At 42.7% G+C, this 19,048-nt stretch overlaps 1 protein-coding gene across 1 annotated transcript in view; it reads right to left on the bottom strand.

Annotated features, from left to right (window-relative positions):
* Positions 1–19,048, bottom strand: part of ULK4 (unc-51 like kinase 4) — a 704,158-nt gene that overhangs the window by 653,215 nt on the left and 31,895 nt on the right. Inside the window, exons 7-13 of the mRNA XM_083188569.1 lie at positions 18,169–18,246; positions 17,153–17,228; positions 14,726–14,815; positions 8,765–8,835; positions 8,607–8,676; positions 7,442–7,541; positions 1,159–1,263 (exon numbers count right to left, since the gene is read on the bottom strand). Of these exons, the coding sequence (XP_083044695.1) occupies positions 1,159–1,263; positions 7,442–7,541; positions 8,607–8,676; positions 8,765–8,835; positions 14,726–14,815; positions 17,153–17,228; positions 18,169–18,246 (590 nt within the window). The remainder of the gene's footprint in view (positions 1–1,158; positions 1,264–7,441; positions 7,542–8,606; positions 8,677–8,764; positions 8,836–14,725; positions 14,816–17,152; positions 17,229–18,168; positions 18,247–19,048) is intronic.

A 19,048-nucleotide genomic window follows, 5' to 3' on the forward strand; every position in this document is an offset into this window, starting at 1 on the left:
TTTAAAATGGCAATACTTTTATTAGCAAGGCACGGCAAGTGAAAGCACTGCACTTTTTAAATATGCAGCATAAACACTATCAGCACTTCTAAAATAAACAAACTTCTAGAGCAGTGGTTCCCAAACTGTCTGCCTAGGCACCCTGGGGTGCCTCAGGGCACTTACAGGGGTGCCTTGGGTTAGTGGACAAGGATCAATTCATATTAGTGATGTGCAATGTAACAGGCAAAAGCAGTGCTAGTGGCTGCCAATCATAACATATGTGGAGAAACAGGAGCAAATCCTGTCCCTCACCACATAACTGTGACATATAAACAGAATGCACTTACTTTTATATATTTCCCTGAATCTCTCAATAAGAAACATTTGACCTAGGGGTGCCTTGAAAACATTTTGATGCTGTAGGGTAAAGTGACTCAAAAAAGTTTGGGAACCCCTATTCTAGAGGTTTATTTTGAATAGAGAATTTTAACATCCTTATACAGCAGCAAGCAGCTGTAATGGAGCATTCACATGGGGCGAGTTTTTGCCTATTTTCTAAGCAATCTGTCTACATCAGTTAGAAATAAGGCACAAGTCTCTCCGTGTGTACATCCCATATCGATGGCAATGTGTGGTCCCGCAAGTTGCCTTTGCTGGCTCAGTTCTTTAACACATGCAGTCAAAATCTAGATAGATCGCCTAGCAGGGTTTTTTTTTTTTCTTAGCACACATCGCTTAGAACACATCGCTAATCGATTTGTGCTAAGACACGTCTCAGACTGATTATTAATATGAGCGTCATGCTGTGACAAAGAAGCTTCCCAGAATTGGAACACTTAAGTTTTTCTATGAAATGCATGTTTTTTTGTTATCATCACTTATTTGTACTGAATAAACTGTCTTTACTACTTGAACCTTTTTTCTGAACAAATTATTTAGTGGCTGACATCAGAAAAAATTGCCTCACACTACAGTGATGGAGGAACTAGTCACATATAGGGAACAACAAGCACTTAGAACAATCTTATTAGAGAAGACAACTTCATGAAACCTTCCTTGGATATGGTACTGTATCTACAGTTTATAAAAACTTTCAACAACTCCCAAGCTGAGGTACAAATAGTAAGTACGGAACTTTAAAAGCATTTAAATTTTATTTTTAAAAAAATCCTTTACCTTTGGATTATCTATAATTGGAGTTACAATGAGATCAGAATCTGTAAATATAAGGCTTCTTATTTTCCTCTGAAAGTCCTGCTGATCGGAACATGCATTGTCCACCTGCAATGATACAAATAATTAGTAGAAATACTACACGAGTATGGCGGACAGATGGGCAAATAGCTCTACATGCATACTATTAGCTGTGCACAATAGAATAAGAGACATGCCTGTATAGTGTGGGAACACCTATAATTCTGGAGTCTGTTTTACCTCTCTCTCAGTAATGTATAATATACAAATTGTACTAAAATAAATATGGCCATCTTCTATCTAGACTACAAATATATAACTCCATGCACTCAGAGATGGTAATCGGATGCTGGTACACTTGAGATGCTGTATAGAGGAGAAAAACGAACATAATCTATACCAATAAACAAAGCTTCAGAACCAATTCTGTGTAGCAATGTCACTTTTAGTGACTTATTTGCAAATGTGGGGACTTGGGAAAATGTGAACAGCAATGAAAGATATATAAAACAATGAAGGAAATTTACTAAACAATGGGGGAAATATACTAAGATGTGAGTTGTATTTCACATGGGATGTTGTTATGGGCAACCAATCAGAAACTACTCATTTTTTTAGCACCTTCTAGAAGATAATAGATAGCATCTGATTGGTTGGCCATAGTAACATCCCATGTGAAATACAACTCACATCTTAGTATATTTCCCCCAATGCAGGGCCGTCTTTTCGTATGGGCTTAATGGGCACTTGCCCAGGGGCTCCAGGTGTATAAGGGCCCTAAGCTGATAGCTGAGGATCCCCTTTTTCCAGGGATACCAGAATTTTGAAAAATCGGCCCTGGGGAACTGGAGATGTCCAACTTCAAAGTAGCAGTCCACATCCAACATCTTAATTGCAATTCCCAGTCATATTTCTCAGGTTCTCTCTGACCTGAGAGGTCTCAGCCAATCACTGGCTAGCTAGTCATCTCTATAAGCGTTTTTTTTTTTTTTTTAAAGTTATCTGTTTCTCCCGGCGCTGCCCGGCAGCCAGCGTCATGTCATCAAGTTCTCCCTGCTCGCCTCCCGCTGTCCCCCCACCGCAACACACCTTCCTCCTTCCCTATGTAGCCTCTCCCTGCTCGGCTCTCAATTAGCCGGCATCCCGCTGCCGTCCCCCGCACGGCTCCTTCCTCCTGCAGCTCCCCGGGGACTGCATATGATAAATCCATGCGATTTATCATATGCAAACCTTGGCACATCAAGTGCCTAATCGTGCTTCCCCCTCCCGGGGAGCTGCAGGGGAAATCAGGACTAATGTATGGGGGCCTTAAGTCAGAGAGAACCTGAGAAATATGACTGGGAATTGCAATTAAGAGGTTGGATGTGGACTGCTACTTTGAAGTTGGATATCTCCAGTTCCCCAGGGAGAACTGATTGGCTGAGAGAGGTCTCAGCCAATCACTGGCTTGCTAGTCACATCTATGGGCGTTTTTTTTTTTTTTAAGTTATCTGTTTCTCCCGGCTCCCGCCTCTGCGGCGCTGCCCGGCAGCCAGCGTCATGTCATCAAGTTCTCCCTGCTCGCCTCCCGCTGTCACTCCACCGCAACACAGCTTCCTCCAGCCTGGCGCCATATGCAGCCTCCCCCTGCTTGGGTCTCTATAGCCGGCATCCCCCACCTGCTGCTGTCCCCCGCACGGCTCCAGGGCTGGGCTGCACATAAGATTTGGCAATTTGGCAGCCCGTCCGACCTCCCGACCCCGATCCGATGCGCACGGGACCGCGCATCGGATAGGAGGGGATGTCTACAAGTGCGATTTGGGCCGATTTCACTGCCCAATTCATCCGAATCGGGTGAAATCGTTCCCATATCGCATAGTGTATGGGGGCCTTTAGAGTTTTTCTGAGAGTATATTCCAAAAATGGAGGACTCTCCCCTTTCTGTCAAAACTCATGACTTGTCTGTATCATACCCAGAACCAGAGATATCAGCCTTCCAGCAGCCGGACCCTGCTCCAGCTCCAAACACCTGGTGCACAGTTTTATATTTTTGGTCACTGGATTGCTCTGGATCCTGATCTCTGATCCCCAAGTTCCCAGCATCTCCTAAAAGGCGGGACTCTATGTTTTTATACTATTGAAGGCTAAGAAATCTATTTCCAGATAATGGAGATATCTGCAGTCAAACAAGCTGCCCTTCCACTGGAAAGGGCTCCCTGGAAGTCATTTACAAGGGACCCTTCATTCAGCTCAGTGCCCCCTTCCACACCTTAGTGTTCTCCCTCCCACCACCTGTGCAGAAAAGGCGTAATTAGCAGAAGTTACTGCTCCAGGTCCTGCATGTTGAGTGGAAGATAGAGCACCCCCTGCCACCCGTGGGGCATCAAAGATGCTGCTGATAGCACCCCCCACCCCTAGGAGGGTAAGGGCCCCAGACTGCTGTTAAGATGGCCCCGCCCCAATGAATTATGTAATTACACAGTTGCATTCTTATCACAATCAAAAACTTTACTATAAAAGTATTTCTTCACTTTGTGTTAAATTTTATTCTCACAACACTAAGCATCTTGTATGTAATCACCAACAGCACCTCTAAGACATACAATGTACCAGTGTTGTACTGTATGTGCCTTGTGGAGGTGCTGTGGTTGGAATGTACTATATAATGACTTCTGTTTAGTCTCTATAGCAAGGGGTAATTTACTAAGATGAGAGTTCTATTTCACATGGTATGTTGCTATGGGCAACCAATAAGAATCTACTTCGTATATATTTAGCACCTTCTAAAACAAAATTGGGTACTTGTGTATTATCATGGCGCCCAAGTTTCTTACGTACGGCACCATAGGAAAATCGCATCGCATGGGCCATTTTAAGGGCCGTGCGATACGATGTGATTTTCCTATGCAATTTATTCACTGCTCTTAGCCCCGGGGTATCAAATCACATCGCACCTCCCACAAAATCGCATGCGATTGTATAGGGCAGGGCTCCTCAAATTATTTTGCTCTGGGACCCCATCAGAAAAGAAAAATAATTACAGGACCCCAGCAGAAGGTCATCACATGATATGTGTAGTCAGCAGACAGCACATCTGCTGACTACACATGTACACTTGGCAGCATTGTGAAGGCACAAAATGTGAGGAGTCTGAAGTAACAGACAATTTTCAGACTCCTTGAATCACTGACTAAGATTAGAAAAGTCCTCAGCCAAATGGAGTCGCGACCCCATGCTGAGAAGGTCAGGACCCACAGTTTGAGAACCGCTGGTATAGGGTGTGCGATGCCATTACATTAGCTATACAATAATATCATTGTATTTATTTATTATTATTTATTTATTAACAGTTTCTTATATAGCGCATACATATTACGCAGCGCTTTACAGAGTATAGTTGAACATTCACATCAATCCCTGCCCCAAGTGTAGCTTACAATCTATATTCCCTACCACATATACACGCACACAGAAATTCTAGGGATATTTTTTAGTTGGAAGCCAATTGACCTACCAGTATATTTTTGGTTTGTGGGAGGAAACCGGAGTACCCGGAGTAAACCCACGCAAACATGGGGAGAATATACAAACTCTGCACAGTTAGGCCCATGACCTCAGTGCTGTGAGGCAGTAATCCTAACCATTACACCATTCGTGATGCCCCACGGATGACATACAAGGAGATTTTAGGCACCCCCCACTGTCCACGCCACCCCGAAGCGTGGCGAGCACGGCGGAACGTATCCACCGACCTTTTCATACCCCCACTATCGTCGGCGTGGAGTTGATTTTATATAGTGTGGCGAGCGCAGCGAGCCACCGAGCCCGAAGCGTGGCGAGCCCCGCAAGGGTACACGTAATCTATGTCAAGTAATCCGCTGCGCTCGCCAAGCTTCGGGCTCGGTGGCTCGCCACACTATATAAAATCAACTCCACGCTGACGTGGATAGTGGGGGTATGAAAAGGTCGGAGGACGAGATCCACTGCCCCTCGCTGCGCTTCAGGGTGGCGTGGATGGTGGGGGGGGCCTAAAACCTCATTGTATGTCATACAATGATATTATTGTATAGCTAATGTCATGGCATCGGACACCCTATAAAATCGCATGCGATTTTGCGGGAGGTGCGATGTGATGTATTGCGATCCCCAGGGGCTAAGGGAGCTGTGAATAAATTACATAGGAAAATCGCATTGCATCGCATCGCATCGCACTGCCCTTAAAATGGCCCATGCGATGCAATTTTCCTACGCAGAATAGCCCACTAGGCAAATTGCTTAGTGGGCGCCGTGATAATACACAAGTACCGAAAATTTATAGTATCTGATTGTTTGCCCATAGCTACATCCCATGTGAAATATAACTCCCATCTTAGTAAATATACCCCAGAAGGTGCTGTGGTTGGAATGTACTATAGAAAGACTTCTGTTTAGCCTCTATAATACAGGGTAAGAAAATTCCCACAAAGCTCTTGGCAAAGCCTATATATGGATAGCAATAATAAATCAACATCACAAGATATGTGAATTTTTGGTACTTACTATTGATTCTTTTCCTTTAAAACCGTCTGGAGAACACTTGACGATGGGGTTTTGAATAGGTCTGCAGGCGACGCCATTTAATCTACACTGTAGCATTAAACTTAAGCCCCTCACCTCTACAACTTTAAAGACCTTAGAAGGAGAAGCAGTAACCCACAAATACCGAACAGGATGGAAAATGTCAAGACAAAACACAACACTGGGTCCTTTGAAATCCTCCTCTGTGTCCACAGGTCACAAGCCAACCGGTTTTGATACCACTGTATCTTTCTCACGCCTTGAGAAAGATACAGTGGTATCGAAACCGGTCGGCTTGTGACCTGTGGACACAGAGAAGGATTTCAAGGGACCCAGCTTTGACGATCAGCATCCAGGGAGGCCTGTTTAAACATCTCATGCTATATTTGTCTGCATTCCATCTGTAGACATAAAGTCATGTGTACATCCACTTCATTGGGCTAATAAGAGGAGGAGGATCCATTGGTGGAACATAGATTCCCCTTAATCAAGCGCTATTGTCTACAACTTAGGTAGACATATTCATTTGGTATGAGTTGAAAATCTCTATGTCCTACATGTGTTTATTGAAGTGAAACAATATTACACTATCTTTGTTTTCTTTTCTCTTCCTTTTTGGGTTAATCTACTCAATTGAGAGAGAAATCATCTATTATAAGCGCTCTGGGAATATCAGACATCTGTTGGTATTGTATTTGCATGTTAAGTGGTTCTTCATTGTCTGTGTACCCTAAGCTGCTTTAAGTAGCGCACGATCAGTTGGTTTGCATCCTTGTTTTAAAACACAACATTACTGAGTGTGAGGGAGGGAACGCAGTGTCCCCTAGCCAGAGAAAAGGATTCAATGGTATGTACCAAAAATCCCTCTTTCTTTGGACCATGGGATGTTCAGCAGTCACCCCCAAGGGAGGGAATGCCTCCAAAGCGAGAGTTGTTGGAGGCAGAATCCTGAAATCAGTAAAAACATGTGAAGGTGTGGACAGAGGAACAGAAAGCAACACGACAGACTTCTTCCGTGGAAGCCCTATGCTGCGCCTTCAAGGAGGTCACCACCGCCCCTAACAGAATATGAAAATATCCGTCCAGTGCCGACCACAGCGAGAACAAATGTAAACCCAGTAATTTTTTAAGCAATCTCATTAGATTGCTTAGAAAATGTCCCTACATCGCTCTGTGTGTAGGGGCAATAGTGATGTGTGGCTACACACGTTGCCGTCGCCCATGAATAATATCCAGAATGCTGGATATTAATCGGTCATGCCAGTGTTCTCACAAGAGAATACTGGCCCTGGCAGATCACACAGCACACAGCTCTACACATCGCTGTGTGCTGAGTGACGTTTCTGAGCAATCTAGTCGCTCAGAATGCTCAGCAAATCTCTACGTGTGTAGGCCCCTAGAGTGGTTTTATGCCCCCCTCACACACTCTTGCATGCACTAAGAAAATATACATTCCTTCTAGAAGACCAATTTTTTTCAGATTGACCACCCAATTAAAGTACATGCAGGAACATCTGTACATACCGTAGTTTCTTTTGAGCAAACTGGGGGTCATTTCCAGTAATATTGTATGCAAGTGGCAGGTGCATTTTCATTGTGTTTAATGCAAACTACTGTATAAAAAGTTATTGATACAACATTGATATATATTGATATAACATAAACCAAAGTATACAAACCAAATAAATCAGAACACAACAAAATTAATAATGGTAATAAATAATCCCACCTTTGGTACTTCTGTAACCCCTTGCACAGAGTTGTGGATGGTATCTGGTAGTTTCTTGACTTTTGTTGTAGGAGGACTTCCTCGTGGCGTAGTGTAAGAGCTGCAAAATTTCTACCAAGTATTAGCTATTTCCCTCACATGCAAGGTTATATGTCATAATACGATTAGCAGATATTTTACTATTAAAAAACAAAACACATTTTAAAGATGCAATTACATAGTTTTCATCTGCGATAGGGACACAAAAGGAGCAATATAATTGTTGCTCTGTTTAGACAACTGCTAGCCACGGAACATGTGCCCCTCTCCCCACCCAGTTTATATGTTCTTCCACTCGCGTCCCACCCCCTTCCCATCCTTACACAGCTCCCACTTCAACCTTGGACCCAAATGCCCCCATTCCCCTGGAAGGATACCCCAAACCCCCCCTCCCTCGTGATACACAGCCTCAGTGTCTTCATAATCTACATTAGGCCCAGAAGGCACACTAACAGTCCAAGTTTTAAGGATAGTCATACCCGAGCACGGAATGCATAATTAGTACCTCAATCACTTTTATCTAACCATGTGTGAACACCACTCGCCGCACCACTTACCTGATGGTAAAAATATATACCACGACTCATATTTATAAGTGCAACAAGCAAGTAATTTATAACGCTACTCTCTCCCACGCTGCGGGCTCGGTGGCTCGCTACGCTATCTAAAATTAACTCCATGCCAACGTGGATAGTGGGGGTAGGAACTATCCACGTTGGCATGGAGTTAAGTTACTTTATTTTAGATAGTTTGGCGAGCGTACCCAACCCGTGGCGCCGTGAAACTACACAAGAACCCTCTCTCTCTCTTCATGTGTGTGTATATTGGGAGCAACATTCAGCTATTTACTCTATGCTATGTAACATGTTCCCCTATGTAGTAAGTAGGCGGTTCTTCCCCCACAGACACCCACCCCTGAAACCCCTATGTAGTGAGTAGGCGGTTCTTGCCCCACAGACCCCTGAAGCCCCTATGTAGTAAGTTGGCGGTTCTTCCCCCACAGAACCCCACCCCTGAAGCCATATCCTAGTTCTATTTGCTATTGCATGAAAGAGCAATGCAAATAATGCAGAAACAAAAATGTTACTTATTTTTAATGATAAACACATTTGTGTTTCTCAGTTACCTGAGCGAGAAAATTGTCTCATTTGATTCTCCATCAAGGGCACTTTTGGGTCTTAAATCTGCAGGATTTTCTGAATGGCAAAATACAAATAAGAATTATACACCAATTATTAAAAAGAGTTACTAAAAGAGATTGAATAAGCGATTGCAGATACTAACCAATCTTAAATGACTTGTGTAAAGGCGCAGGCTCCTTTTTGTTGTCACCAGCCAAAGCCTCACTGTTTATCCTGCCATGGTAAAAGTGCACAATTACTTATTTGTCAAATATATTTAATCATAAAGCTAAAATTTCCAAACATATACAAGATCCTTTATAATTAATTACATCGGAAAAATTCAATATTAATTCCTTTTACTTTATACAAAATATATACACCGGTATATTCGCTCACAGATTTTTTTATTTTTTTTTACAAACCAGCCCACTAACCAACTAACAGAACATTTGGGGGCTCTATATAGCAGACATTGCACTAGAGTTTGTCAAAATGTCTATACTTTTTTATGTATATTTAAATATTTATAATGTGTATTTTATCCATGGAAGCACATTATTTCCATTGATTTGAAACCAATAAAAATAGATGAAAATCAACCTTTAGCAAATATACCCCCAGGGTCGACTCAGAAAAAAACTCAAAAGCTAGATTCTGCGTTATCTCTAATTACCTCTAGATACAGAAGATTTGTCCCAAAATTCCCAGAACACAGACCCGTTTCTTTTAATCCCACAATGATTTCTACCACTCCATGCAAACCAGAACATGTGGATTAAGGTTCTCGGCTCAAATTGCTATATTATCCTTATCCAAAGGGCTACTCTCCACTCTAAGTCAATTGTTGTTACTAAACAACCAATTAAAAGACTAGTGGGAGTAACCAGGAATCAAGTGAGTTTTATAAGCATGTTGGCATAATTGCCGGCTATTCAGAAGTGAGCGTTTATAAGGGCTGATTTCAGACTAATCGGTTGCACAAGCATAAGACTGGTGTACATACACGCTACTTTCCCAAGTGCATGGATAGGGGTCTGGCAGCCTGAAATGTGACTGCATCTATGTGCAACTCTGAGCCAGGGCCATTGTACTAGGCAAAAAACTAAAACTAGTAACTAATGTCCAGATACCTGAATGCACTCTCTACTGTATTACCCAAACCTGAAAACTTGTAAGACCTATATTAGAATGCACTAAGGGGGGTATTCAATGTGGGGGTCACAGCAGTCAAGCTCGCTCGACCGCCGTGACCCAGTCCCGTTCTCGGTCAGCTTGACCGAAAACATGCAGGCGGGATTCAATGCCCCGCCTGCAGCGGGACGAGAAGGGGGCGCGGCCGCGAGTTGCAGCCGGCAGCTCGTCACTTTCTGGCCGTTCTCGGCAGAACGAGCCCGACAGCTTATGATGTCGGGCTCGTACTGCCGAGATACCTTGCTCAATGCTGGCGGGGAAGACAGAATTAAATAGGGCCCGACGGGAGATGCTCGTCGGTGATTGAATATCCCCCTTAGTATCAAATTGCTGCTAACCTAAAAAAACCTGAGCCTCTCTCCCTGAGCACCACAATCAAAAGTAACTGGTAACATATTACATAGACCATATCACTGCTAACCTAAGTAACACCAGCAACAAATTTGCAAACCACATGGATAGCCAGAGTAGAACACATCGGGATCAATTCAAGCAGCACATTCTGTTGCAAAGACACGTAAACGCTGGCAATAGCATCTGCACTCTTCTTTCTCATGCTCAGATCTCACCCCGGATATGATGATGGTACTTGTGGATTATCACGGCTCCCATCGCATGCCATATATAGTGGCATGCGATGCGATGCGATTTTTACCGATTTTTGACGTCTTTTTACAAAATCGTATGCAATCGCATCGCATGCTATTTGATTGCATGCGACCGCAAACGATTTTGCACTGAAAAGCATCCAAATGCGTTGGAATTAGTATTAAACATGTTCAATGGCCCCCAAATGGCATTTTTGAGGCTGTACCACCCCCACTATCAACGCCAACCCGAAGCGTGGCGAACGCAGCGAGCCCGCGAGGGGCGGCGGTACGCGTCCTACAACCTTTTCATACCCCCACTATCCACGTCGGCGTGGAGTTGAGAATAGAAAGTGTGGCGAGCGCAGCGAGCCACCGAGCACGAAGCGTGGCGAGCCCCGCGAGGGGACGCGGACACCTGTGAAGCCCGTGAGGGGACGCGGATACCTGTGAAGGTATCCGCGTCCCCTCGCGGGGCTCGCTGCGCTCACCACGCTTCGGGCTCGGTGGCTCGCCACACTTTCTATTCTCAACTCCACGCCGACGTGGATAGTGGGGGTATGAAAAGGTCGTAGGACGCGTACCGCCGCCGCTCGCCACGCTTCGGGTTCGCGTTGATAGTCAGTTTTAGGGATCCTTTGGGAAATTATTCTGAAGATGTATCTGAGCAAAGTGCATATGCTTATCTGTTTATGGTTTCTATAGTTCTCTCCCTTCCCCTGCTATGCTCTTCCCTAGTCGGTTAGCTTATCTATTTTATTGTTACTGAGTTACAATGTTAATATAGCTTTGCCAATTACAAATATAAAAAATCTAAAGTACATTTATTTATATATCTATATATAGACGAACGAGAATAGCAGCACTACAGCCTTGATAAATGGGAATATTTTAATCACCCACAGCAACGTTTCAATACATAAGACAGTATTTTCCTCAGGCTGATATATTTAGAATAATGTAAATCAACAAATGTTTCAATGTAATGATAAACACAAAAAATGAATAGGCTGAGAAAGCGTAATTTCGTACTAAGCACAGATAATGAAATCATGGGCCAAATGTAAGAGAGTGTGGGACTTGTGAGAAAGTGAGATATTTTGGGAGAGTTTTCCCATTTTTTTAAAGCAGCAATCAATTGCACTGAAAATCCAGATTGATTTTACCAAGTCATTAATTGACGCTTTAAAAAAAAAAAAAAAAAAGCAAAAACTCTACCAAAATCTCTCACTTTCTGATTCTCACACTATTACATTTGGCCCCATGTGTTTGTTAAGGACATTTCTGAACAATAATCATAATGCCCACTAGATGGTGACAAAAGCCTGGACTCTCACTGCTGGGCCATATTCAGACATGTTAGCAAGGCTATTTGTGCAGATGGAAAAAAACATGTTGCACTGCAGGAGGGGCAAATGTAATGTGCAGAGAAAGTTCAATTGGGTGATGTGTGCTCAAGGTGAAATCTAAATTGCAGTTTAAAGGACCCACACACACACTGCGATAGCAGCGTGCGTTCCGATGTGATGGGATGCTGCACATACCTTTTTGTACTGTTTTTGGATCACATCACATCGCATGCACATTCTCGCAGCGTGTATGGGAACCTCAAGAATAATGCAGCCAGTATTTACCGTGCACAGAAACAAAGTAACGCCCCCAAATCTAACTCTCTCTGCACATGTTACATTTATCCAACGTGCAGGGCACATGGTTTTGTCCATCTGCAAAAATTGCAGCCTTGCTAACAGGTCTGAATCAGGTTTTGAGTTGTCAGACCCGTGGAACTTCTTCTAGGACAAAAGTGAATGAATAATTGTAGTTAAGAATATAATTAAATTCTTCCTTAGCTAGTCACTTAGCTGTGGTATTCTTTGATGTTTTGAGTTTACAGCACACTAATATACTCTGTTCTGCTAGGCAACAGAATCATTTATACATAGACACATACAGGCATGTGACATACAGTGATTACAGATGCAGTCACTAATTAATAAAACAAACATGTTAAAGACTCAGTTTTTACATTCTTTTTGAACAATAATAGAAGTAAAATACTTCTAAAGACCCACCACACTGTTTCCATCCCTGCTTCCAGACTAACAGTCAGGTCACTGGGTTTACTCTATAGAACCACATACTGCACAGATGTGTCCTCATAGATCTAGCCTCAATACGCCATGCTGCGTGAAGTGCCTGGGGTATGTGAGCAGCCAGGTCCTGGCAGCTATGTTAACATTTGGGAAGATTCATTTGATGCAATGCTCATATATTGTGTGATACTGTCAATATACAGAGCAGAACAGAACTTGTATTGGTAAAAGGCTGCTGCTGCTACCTTGTAGAGATTTGTGTACAGATTCAGAGACTCAGGGGGTAATTCAGACCTGGTCGCACAGCCACGTATTAGCACCATGATCGATTATTGATTGACTGCGCATGCACATGTGCTGCAATGCGCGTGCGCGGCAGAAATGAAATCCTGTTATTTTACTTCAGTGGGCAATTCGCAAGGCGATTGATAGTAGGTAGACGTTTGGGCGTGGTAACCGGCTGTTCAGTGGCGTAACTATGGAGGGTCCAGGGGGTGCAATTGCTATGGGGCCCAGCAGCTTGGGGGGCCCCAAGGCAATCCACTGCACCCTTTTGATTATTTTCCCCCAGCTGTGCGTTTAACATGCCTACAGCCCTGGTGAGCAATGGAGGAGACACCGCACCGGGCAGAGGATGTCCGGCGCGGTTAGCGGCATCAGGAGACTGCACAGTGGAGAGAGGCACTGAGAGTGGGATGGTGCAGAAAAGGCAGTGTGGGGGAGATGAAGCCCAGTATGGTGAGTGGCACCAGAGAGGGAGGTGCGGGAGTGGGACAGAGTAGGGGGAGAGGGAGTGGCTGTGAGCGGGACAAAGCAGGAAAGGCCATGCCGGGTAGAGGAAGACCCGGCTCAGTGAGTGCCACCAGGGGACTGCATCGTGTAGAGGGAGTCGCTGGACGGAGCACCAAAGGCCACACCGGGGAGGGGAAGACCCGGTGCGGTGAGTGACATGAGGGGACTGCACCGTAGATAGGGAGTCGCTGGATGGAGCAGGGATGGCCATTTCGAGGAGAGGAACAATTGCGTGGTGACTGACCTAAAACAGGTGATACCGCGTGGGGAAGAGGAAGGCCTGGCATGTGAGCGGCACCAGGAAACACTGCACTAGGGAGGAGGCATGTTGAGCAGGAGCAGGAAAGGCCATACCAGGGAGAGGAAGACCTGATTCCCTGCACTGCTTGCTTGGACTGAGAGGTACATGCAGCTACACACTCCCCTTGTACTTGGGTTAGGTGGGGTAGATTAGGTGGGACAAAGTGAATGTCTGTGGCTGTCACAAGCGTTCAATCTCCTGCTCTGCCACCCCTCCCCTCTAGCCTCCCCTCTCCCCCTTTGAATAGCCCTGGGCACGCCCTCCCATCATTATTCACAGCGGGCTGAATTACATAGACCACTTTGCTCTCAGTCTCCTGCCCCCCTAAGGGGTATTGTAGTAACAATAGGGGAGGGGGCCCCTTTCAAGATTTTGCTATGGGGCCCTCAAAGTACTAGTTACGCCCCTGCGGCTGTTTAGTGAGAGTGCTAAGAAAAATAAAGCTTGCCAAGTAAAAAATGGTAAGCATGTGTAAGCCTTTTTAATGGAGGGTGTATGACATCAGCAACAGGTCAGATATGCCTGTTTTCATTGCAGTAAGTACGGCTACTCTGGACCAGAGATTAGTTGTGCTTAGTGTAAAAATCATTTGCAATGGGATTTGCACGGCTGCGAATCGTTATGCAGCTGTACACATCTATTCCCACAGCAGGCACATTAATTCACTAAGTGGGATTTCACTTTAATGGGACGGCATCTTAACTGAACCTTGGGTCTTGCAAATTTGCAGATATAAGAGTGGCATATATCAAAATAATCAGTAGTCTCCCTGTGCATCCTAGTCACAGTGTATTACATTAAAGTGCATTTTTACCAAAAAGATAAATAAATGCCAGATGCAAGAAGATTCTCACAAACAAGAGCGGCTGTGTTCTCGTGACTGCAGCAAAGATTATGAGGACACACCTGTAGAACAGATCTACTAGCACGTAATTAGCTGCTTATGTAATGATTCAAATAAAGTGGTTAGTCTAACGCATGCCTGGGTTCTCCAAAATCATGCTGTAGAACCAATAAAAGTAATAAGCAACTAAACAAAGCAATTATACAAATAAAGATTAACAACATAATTAGAATACCTATATCATATAATAGATACCTATACCAGTGCCTAACATTTTACAATTTTAAGTGGCTGCTAACCTACAGTATCATACCTGAGGAGACCAACATTTGGGACACCACTGTCACCACCTGAGAATGCATCTTTCCAGAACGGATGGCGCAGTAATTCAGGCAACATAATCCTAAAAGAAAATAATATATAAGTACAGTAGTTTGAAGAATGACCGGTACTTATATGTTAGTTGGGCGCCCACTAAGCTATTTGCTTAGTTTTACGCATCCCCTCGCGGGGCTCGCTACGCTTCGCACTCGCCACACTATATAAAATCAACTCCACGTGGACATGGATAGTGGGGATATGAGCGTACTAACTAAAGTGGGCGCCCAACTAACATATAAGTACTGAATGACCTCTGTAAACATAAGTCCATTTTCATTAATCTACATATGGATTAATAAAATATTATGCTGCACAGAATAGTTGTTAAGAACCAGAATAGATCTAACCAGAGCTGACCAGCAGATACCATCACTACCAGCTGACTTTAATACATGCTAGAGTGTAGGTAACCGCTTTAATACATGTTAGAATGTAGGTAACAGCTGATTCGGTTACATCATCGGGAAAACCCATTGAAATTGCACCAAACATTTTCCCAAGCATTTTAACAGTGGCCCATAGTCAGCAACATCTGAGGTTGTAGAACTGGTGTACATCATTGACCCTTTGGGTGCCAACATTGCTGTGAGAGATCCTCAAAATATACGTTATAAATGCCAGCGTCGCTTACAGCTTCTGGTTTTTTTAGGTGCAATATTTAACTAAACTTCAATTAATTGACTTGGCTATTTGTATTTATTTATACTCAAAAGTGAGCAATGCTGGCATTTTTGGCAGATATTTTGAGTTATCGTTCGCAGCAACGTCGGCCCCTATTTACCATTATTATATGTAGGCGTATTACCTTTGTTGATTGGGTTTTATGGTTTGGGCTTTTCTGTAAGTCTTACTTACGCTGTTATTGCAATTATCAATGAATTAAGTATAATAAAAGAGTGTTTAACCATTGGATACATTTACAGAAGTATTTTGGATAAGGGATAAGTCCATATTTCGGAATATTTTTCAATTTCAATGAGGTATCTTGAGGACAGGACCCATGTGTGAACACAAAATGCATTTATGTTGTATAAACACATCAAATACACACAAATATATTTGATTTGTGCATAAAACATGGTTTTGAATCATGAAACAAAGTTTGTGTACAATCTCAGGCTCTGAATTTGAATGCTAAGCAATCATTTTATTGCACATATTTAGTGCCAGTTACATATCATATCCCCAGTAGTGCCAGTTACAGATGTCCCAAAGTAGTGCTTTTAGTACATTCCGGAAACTATGGTTTTCAGAAAAATTTGGATAACAGATATCTGGATATGGGATACTCAATCTGTACTGTATATTATTATCATTATATACTGTCCATATTAGTCTGTTACCAATTGTGGTGCGTTATAAATAAAAAAGTAATGACATGATTCAAGAAAGATATTGTGAGTTCTAGCTCTTCCTGCTTCCCCTCATTACCAAGGTGAATCAGGAAATAACAACAACAAGATTTATTACCATCTATTCTGCAAGATTAAAATCTCCCCCCCTGGCAATCCCAGCCAAAGTTAGAGCTAACGCGCTGGGTCCCCCTGCCTGACAACTCCTCTGGGCATGCACAAGATCTTGTTTCTATAGCAAGATGTAACCTGGAATGGGCACATCATGCAGCCAGGGATGACGCTGTTGGTTGCAACTGTTAAAATCGATAGCTGCAGGTGTCAGAATGGACAGTGCTACTGACTGTTCATACATTGCCCTGCATATTGGCAGGCTATCTTTGAAATAGCAGCACTGATATAGACAGGAGTACCCTTGTCATTTACCACACACCAGCACATTCAACCATGGGGAATAAGCGGTATCAGCGCACATCACATACGCACAGGGCAGAATTAATAAGACGCCAATGCAGCTCCAGGCCTCCACAGAACGTTAGGCCCATCGTCATCATGAAGATCACCAGACAGACACCAGATGGCCCCATGGTTGGACTTAAAAGCATTACATTTGCATTCCTATTTTACACTTTTCATACTTTTATGAGATAACGGGAATTTAATTTTTCCCTTTTTACAATCAAGCTGGAACATAATCTTTGTTATAAACGACATCATGTAGATTATATCAAAGATTACATTGCAGCCTGATTGTAAATAGGGAAAAATTCAGTTGACCGTATTTCACAAATGTGTAGCCCTATCTCCTGTTCCGGATTGGACGATGGACTCTCATCGCCTTTGGGAACTTGTGTCATACTGTTTTAAAATGTCTGCATATTGTAAGTGCGGACGTATATAAAAATCCCCCTCTTTAAGAAGATATTGCAAGCTGTAAAAAAAGTTACTGTATGAATGTGCACTTTCCCAGTCATACTGTACTTAACCTACCAACACACTGCACATACCGTTTCAGGGGGTCCTTCTGTAGTAATGCACTGAGTAAAGACTGGAACTCTGCAGATGGCTTGGCAGATGCTGGCCCTGGTCAGACATTTAAAAATTAGGAAGCAGCATCTTTGGAAAATAATGTATATTAAATCCATATTCTAATGTGCAAGCCAACTAAAGATATATATTCTAAAATCACACTGCATTATATTAATGTTGATGTCTCTTATCCAGTATAATAAGACTGATCATCTTTAATTGTAGATATATTAAAGAGCTGCTCATTAAATCACACATTTATCAAACAATTTATGATATTTATTGAAACGGGAGATATTTGGTATAAAGCTGTGATTCTTGGGGATGATTTAATTTATACTGCAGCTAGTATATTTTAGTTTAATATGGCAAAACTGAGAGACCAGTTTGCATTTTATGAAAATTTATAAAGCATGTCTAGTTCTACCAGGGATAAGAACATTAAAAAATGTATTTTAAAATTGTATTAATTTGAATTTTTGATTCAGTCTACTAAATTCTGGCCCATTCAAAGACAATGTGATGAGGGGATTGTAGCCTGGGATGGACAGAATTATGCAGCCAGTAACTCTATTGGCATCACTGTGCCTATAATATAACAAGATTTCACAATAATGTTATTTTGTTTATTTAATTTCATAAGGAAAATGAAGGCATACAACATTTGGTACTTATGTAATATCTGGACTCCCGGTTTTCTTATGAGACCGTGTCCCCTCGCGGGGCTCGCTGCGCTCGCCACGCTTCGGGCACGGTGGCTCGCTGCGCTCGCCACACTATATAAAATCAACTCCATGCGTAGTTGGATAGTAGGGGTATGAAAAAATGGGGTGCATTTAACATGGGAGTCCAGATAATACATAAGTACCCAACATTTAAACTAAATGACAGACCTTTGTAAATGTTTCTGTACTTTAGTAGGTGGGTTTCATAGGGAGTAGTTTTCAATTTTATTTGTTTTTGGATTTAAAAATCAATAAAATTAATTACAGACCTTCGGGTGGACTTAATTCTTCATTTACGATTTTCTCTGTTAGTTCTGAGAAGCTTTCAGAAAAAAATGGAGGCCGTCCTAAAAATGGTGAAATATATGTATTTCAAATAATTATGGAAAATATACAGATGAAAGATAAAGACCTAGGTTTGAACTTCAAATTAAGAAATTGACAAATATCTAAATTGACAAATACCAAAAATAAAATGCAGTACGGTCATAAACACTTATCAAGTCCCAAAGTCATCATAAAACATATACAGTGGTGTTTGGAATCCTTCAGAGTTTTCTATATTTCATTTTATATTTTCTATATCTCATTCATATTTGGCCTAAAACTACCTCAGACGGGGGAAATAGCGGCGGGCCCTATTCAATGCTGTCTATCCCGACAGCATTGAACAGGGATCTCGGCAGAACGTACCCGACTGCTTCTGCCGAGAACGGTCGTGGTTTGTCATGCTCCCGGCCACAGCTCGAAAATCCACGGCTGTATCTTTTAGGCATTGGGCAGGCGGGACATTGAATCACGCCTGCCGATTCTTCCCAAAGCCGGCCGAAAATGGTACAGGGTCACAGCTGACGGGGCAGCCTGACAGTGGTGACCCGGGATTGAAAATCCCCATAGTCCTTAAGAGAACCAAATCAAATAAAGGACGCTAAAAAAATTGTTTAGACATGCTCACTTTTTTATTGAAAGTGATCCAATCTCATATACATGTGAGTGTCCAAAGTAAGTGAACCTTTAGGCTTAGCAGATATTTTCAATGTGTAATTAGTTCAGGTATTTTTTAGTCTACAGAATGACAATGAGGTGTGAGTACACAACACATGTTTGTGTAAGTGTATCATGTCATGAACAAAGGAGATTTCTGAGGAC

This window comes from Crinia signifera, chromosome 5 (assembly GCF_055691185.1).
Source record: "Crinia signifera chromosome 5, ASM5569118v1, whole genome shotgun sequence".
Taxonomy (NCBI): domain Eukaryota; kingdom Metazoa; phylum Chordata; class Amphibia; order Anura; family Myobatrachidae; genus Crinia; species Crinia signifera.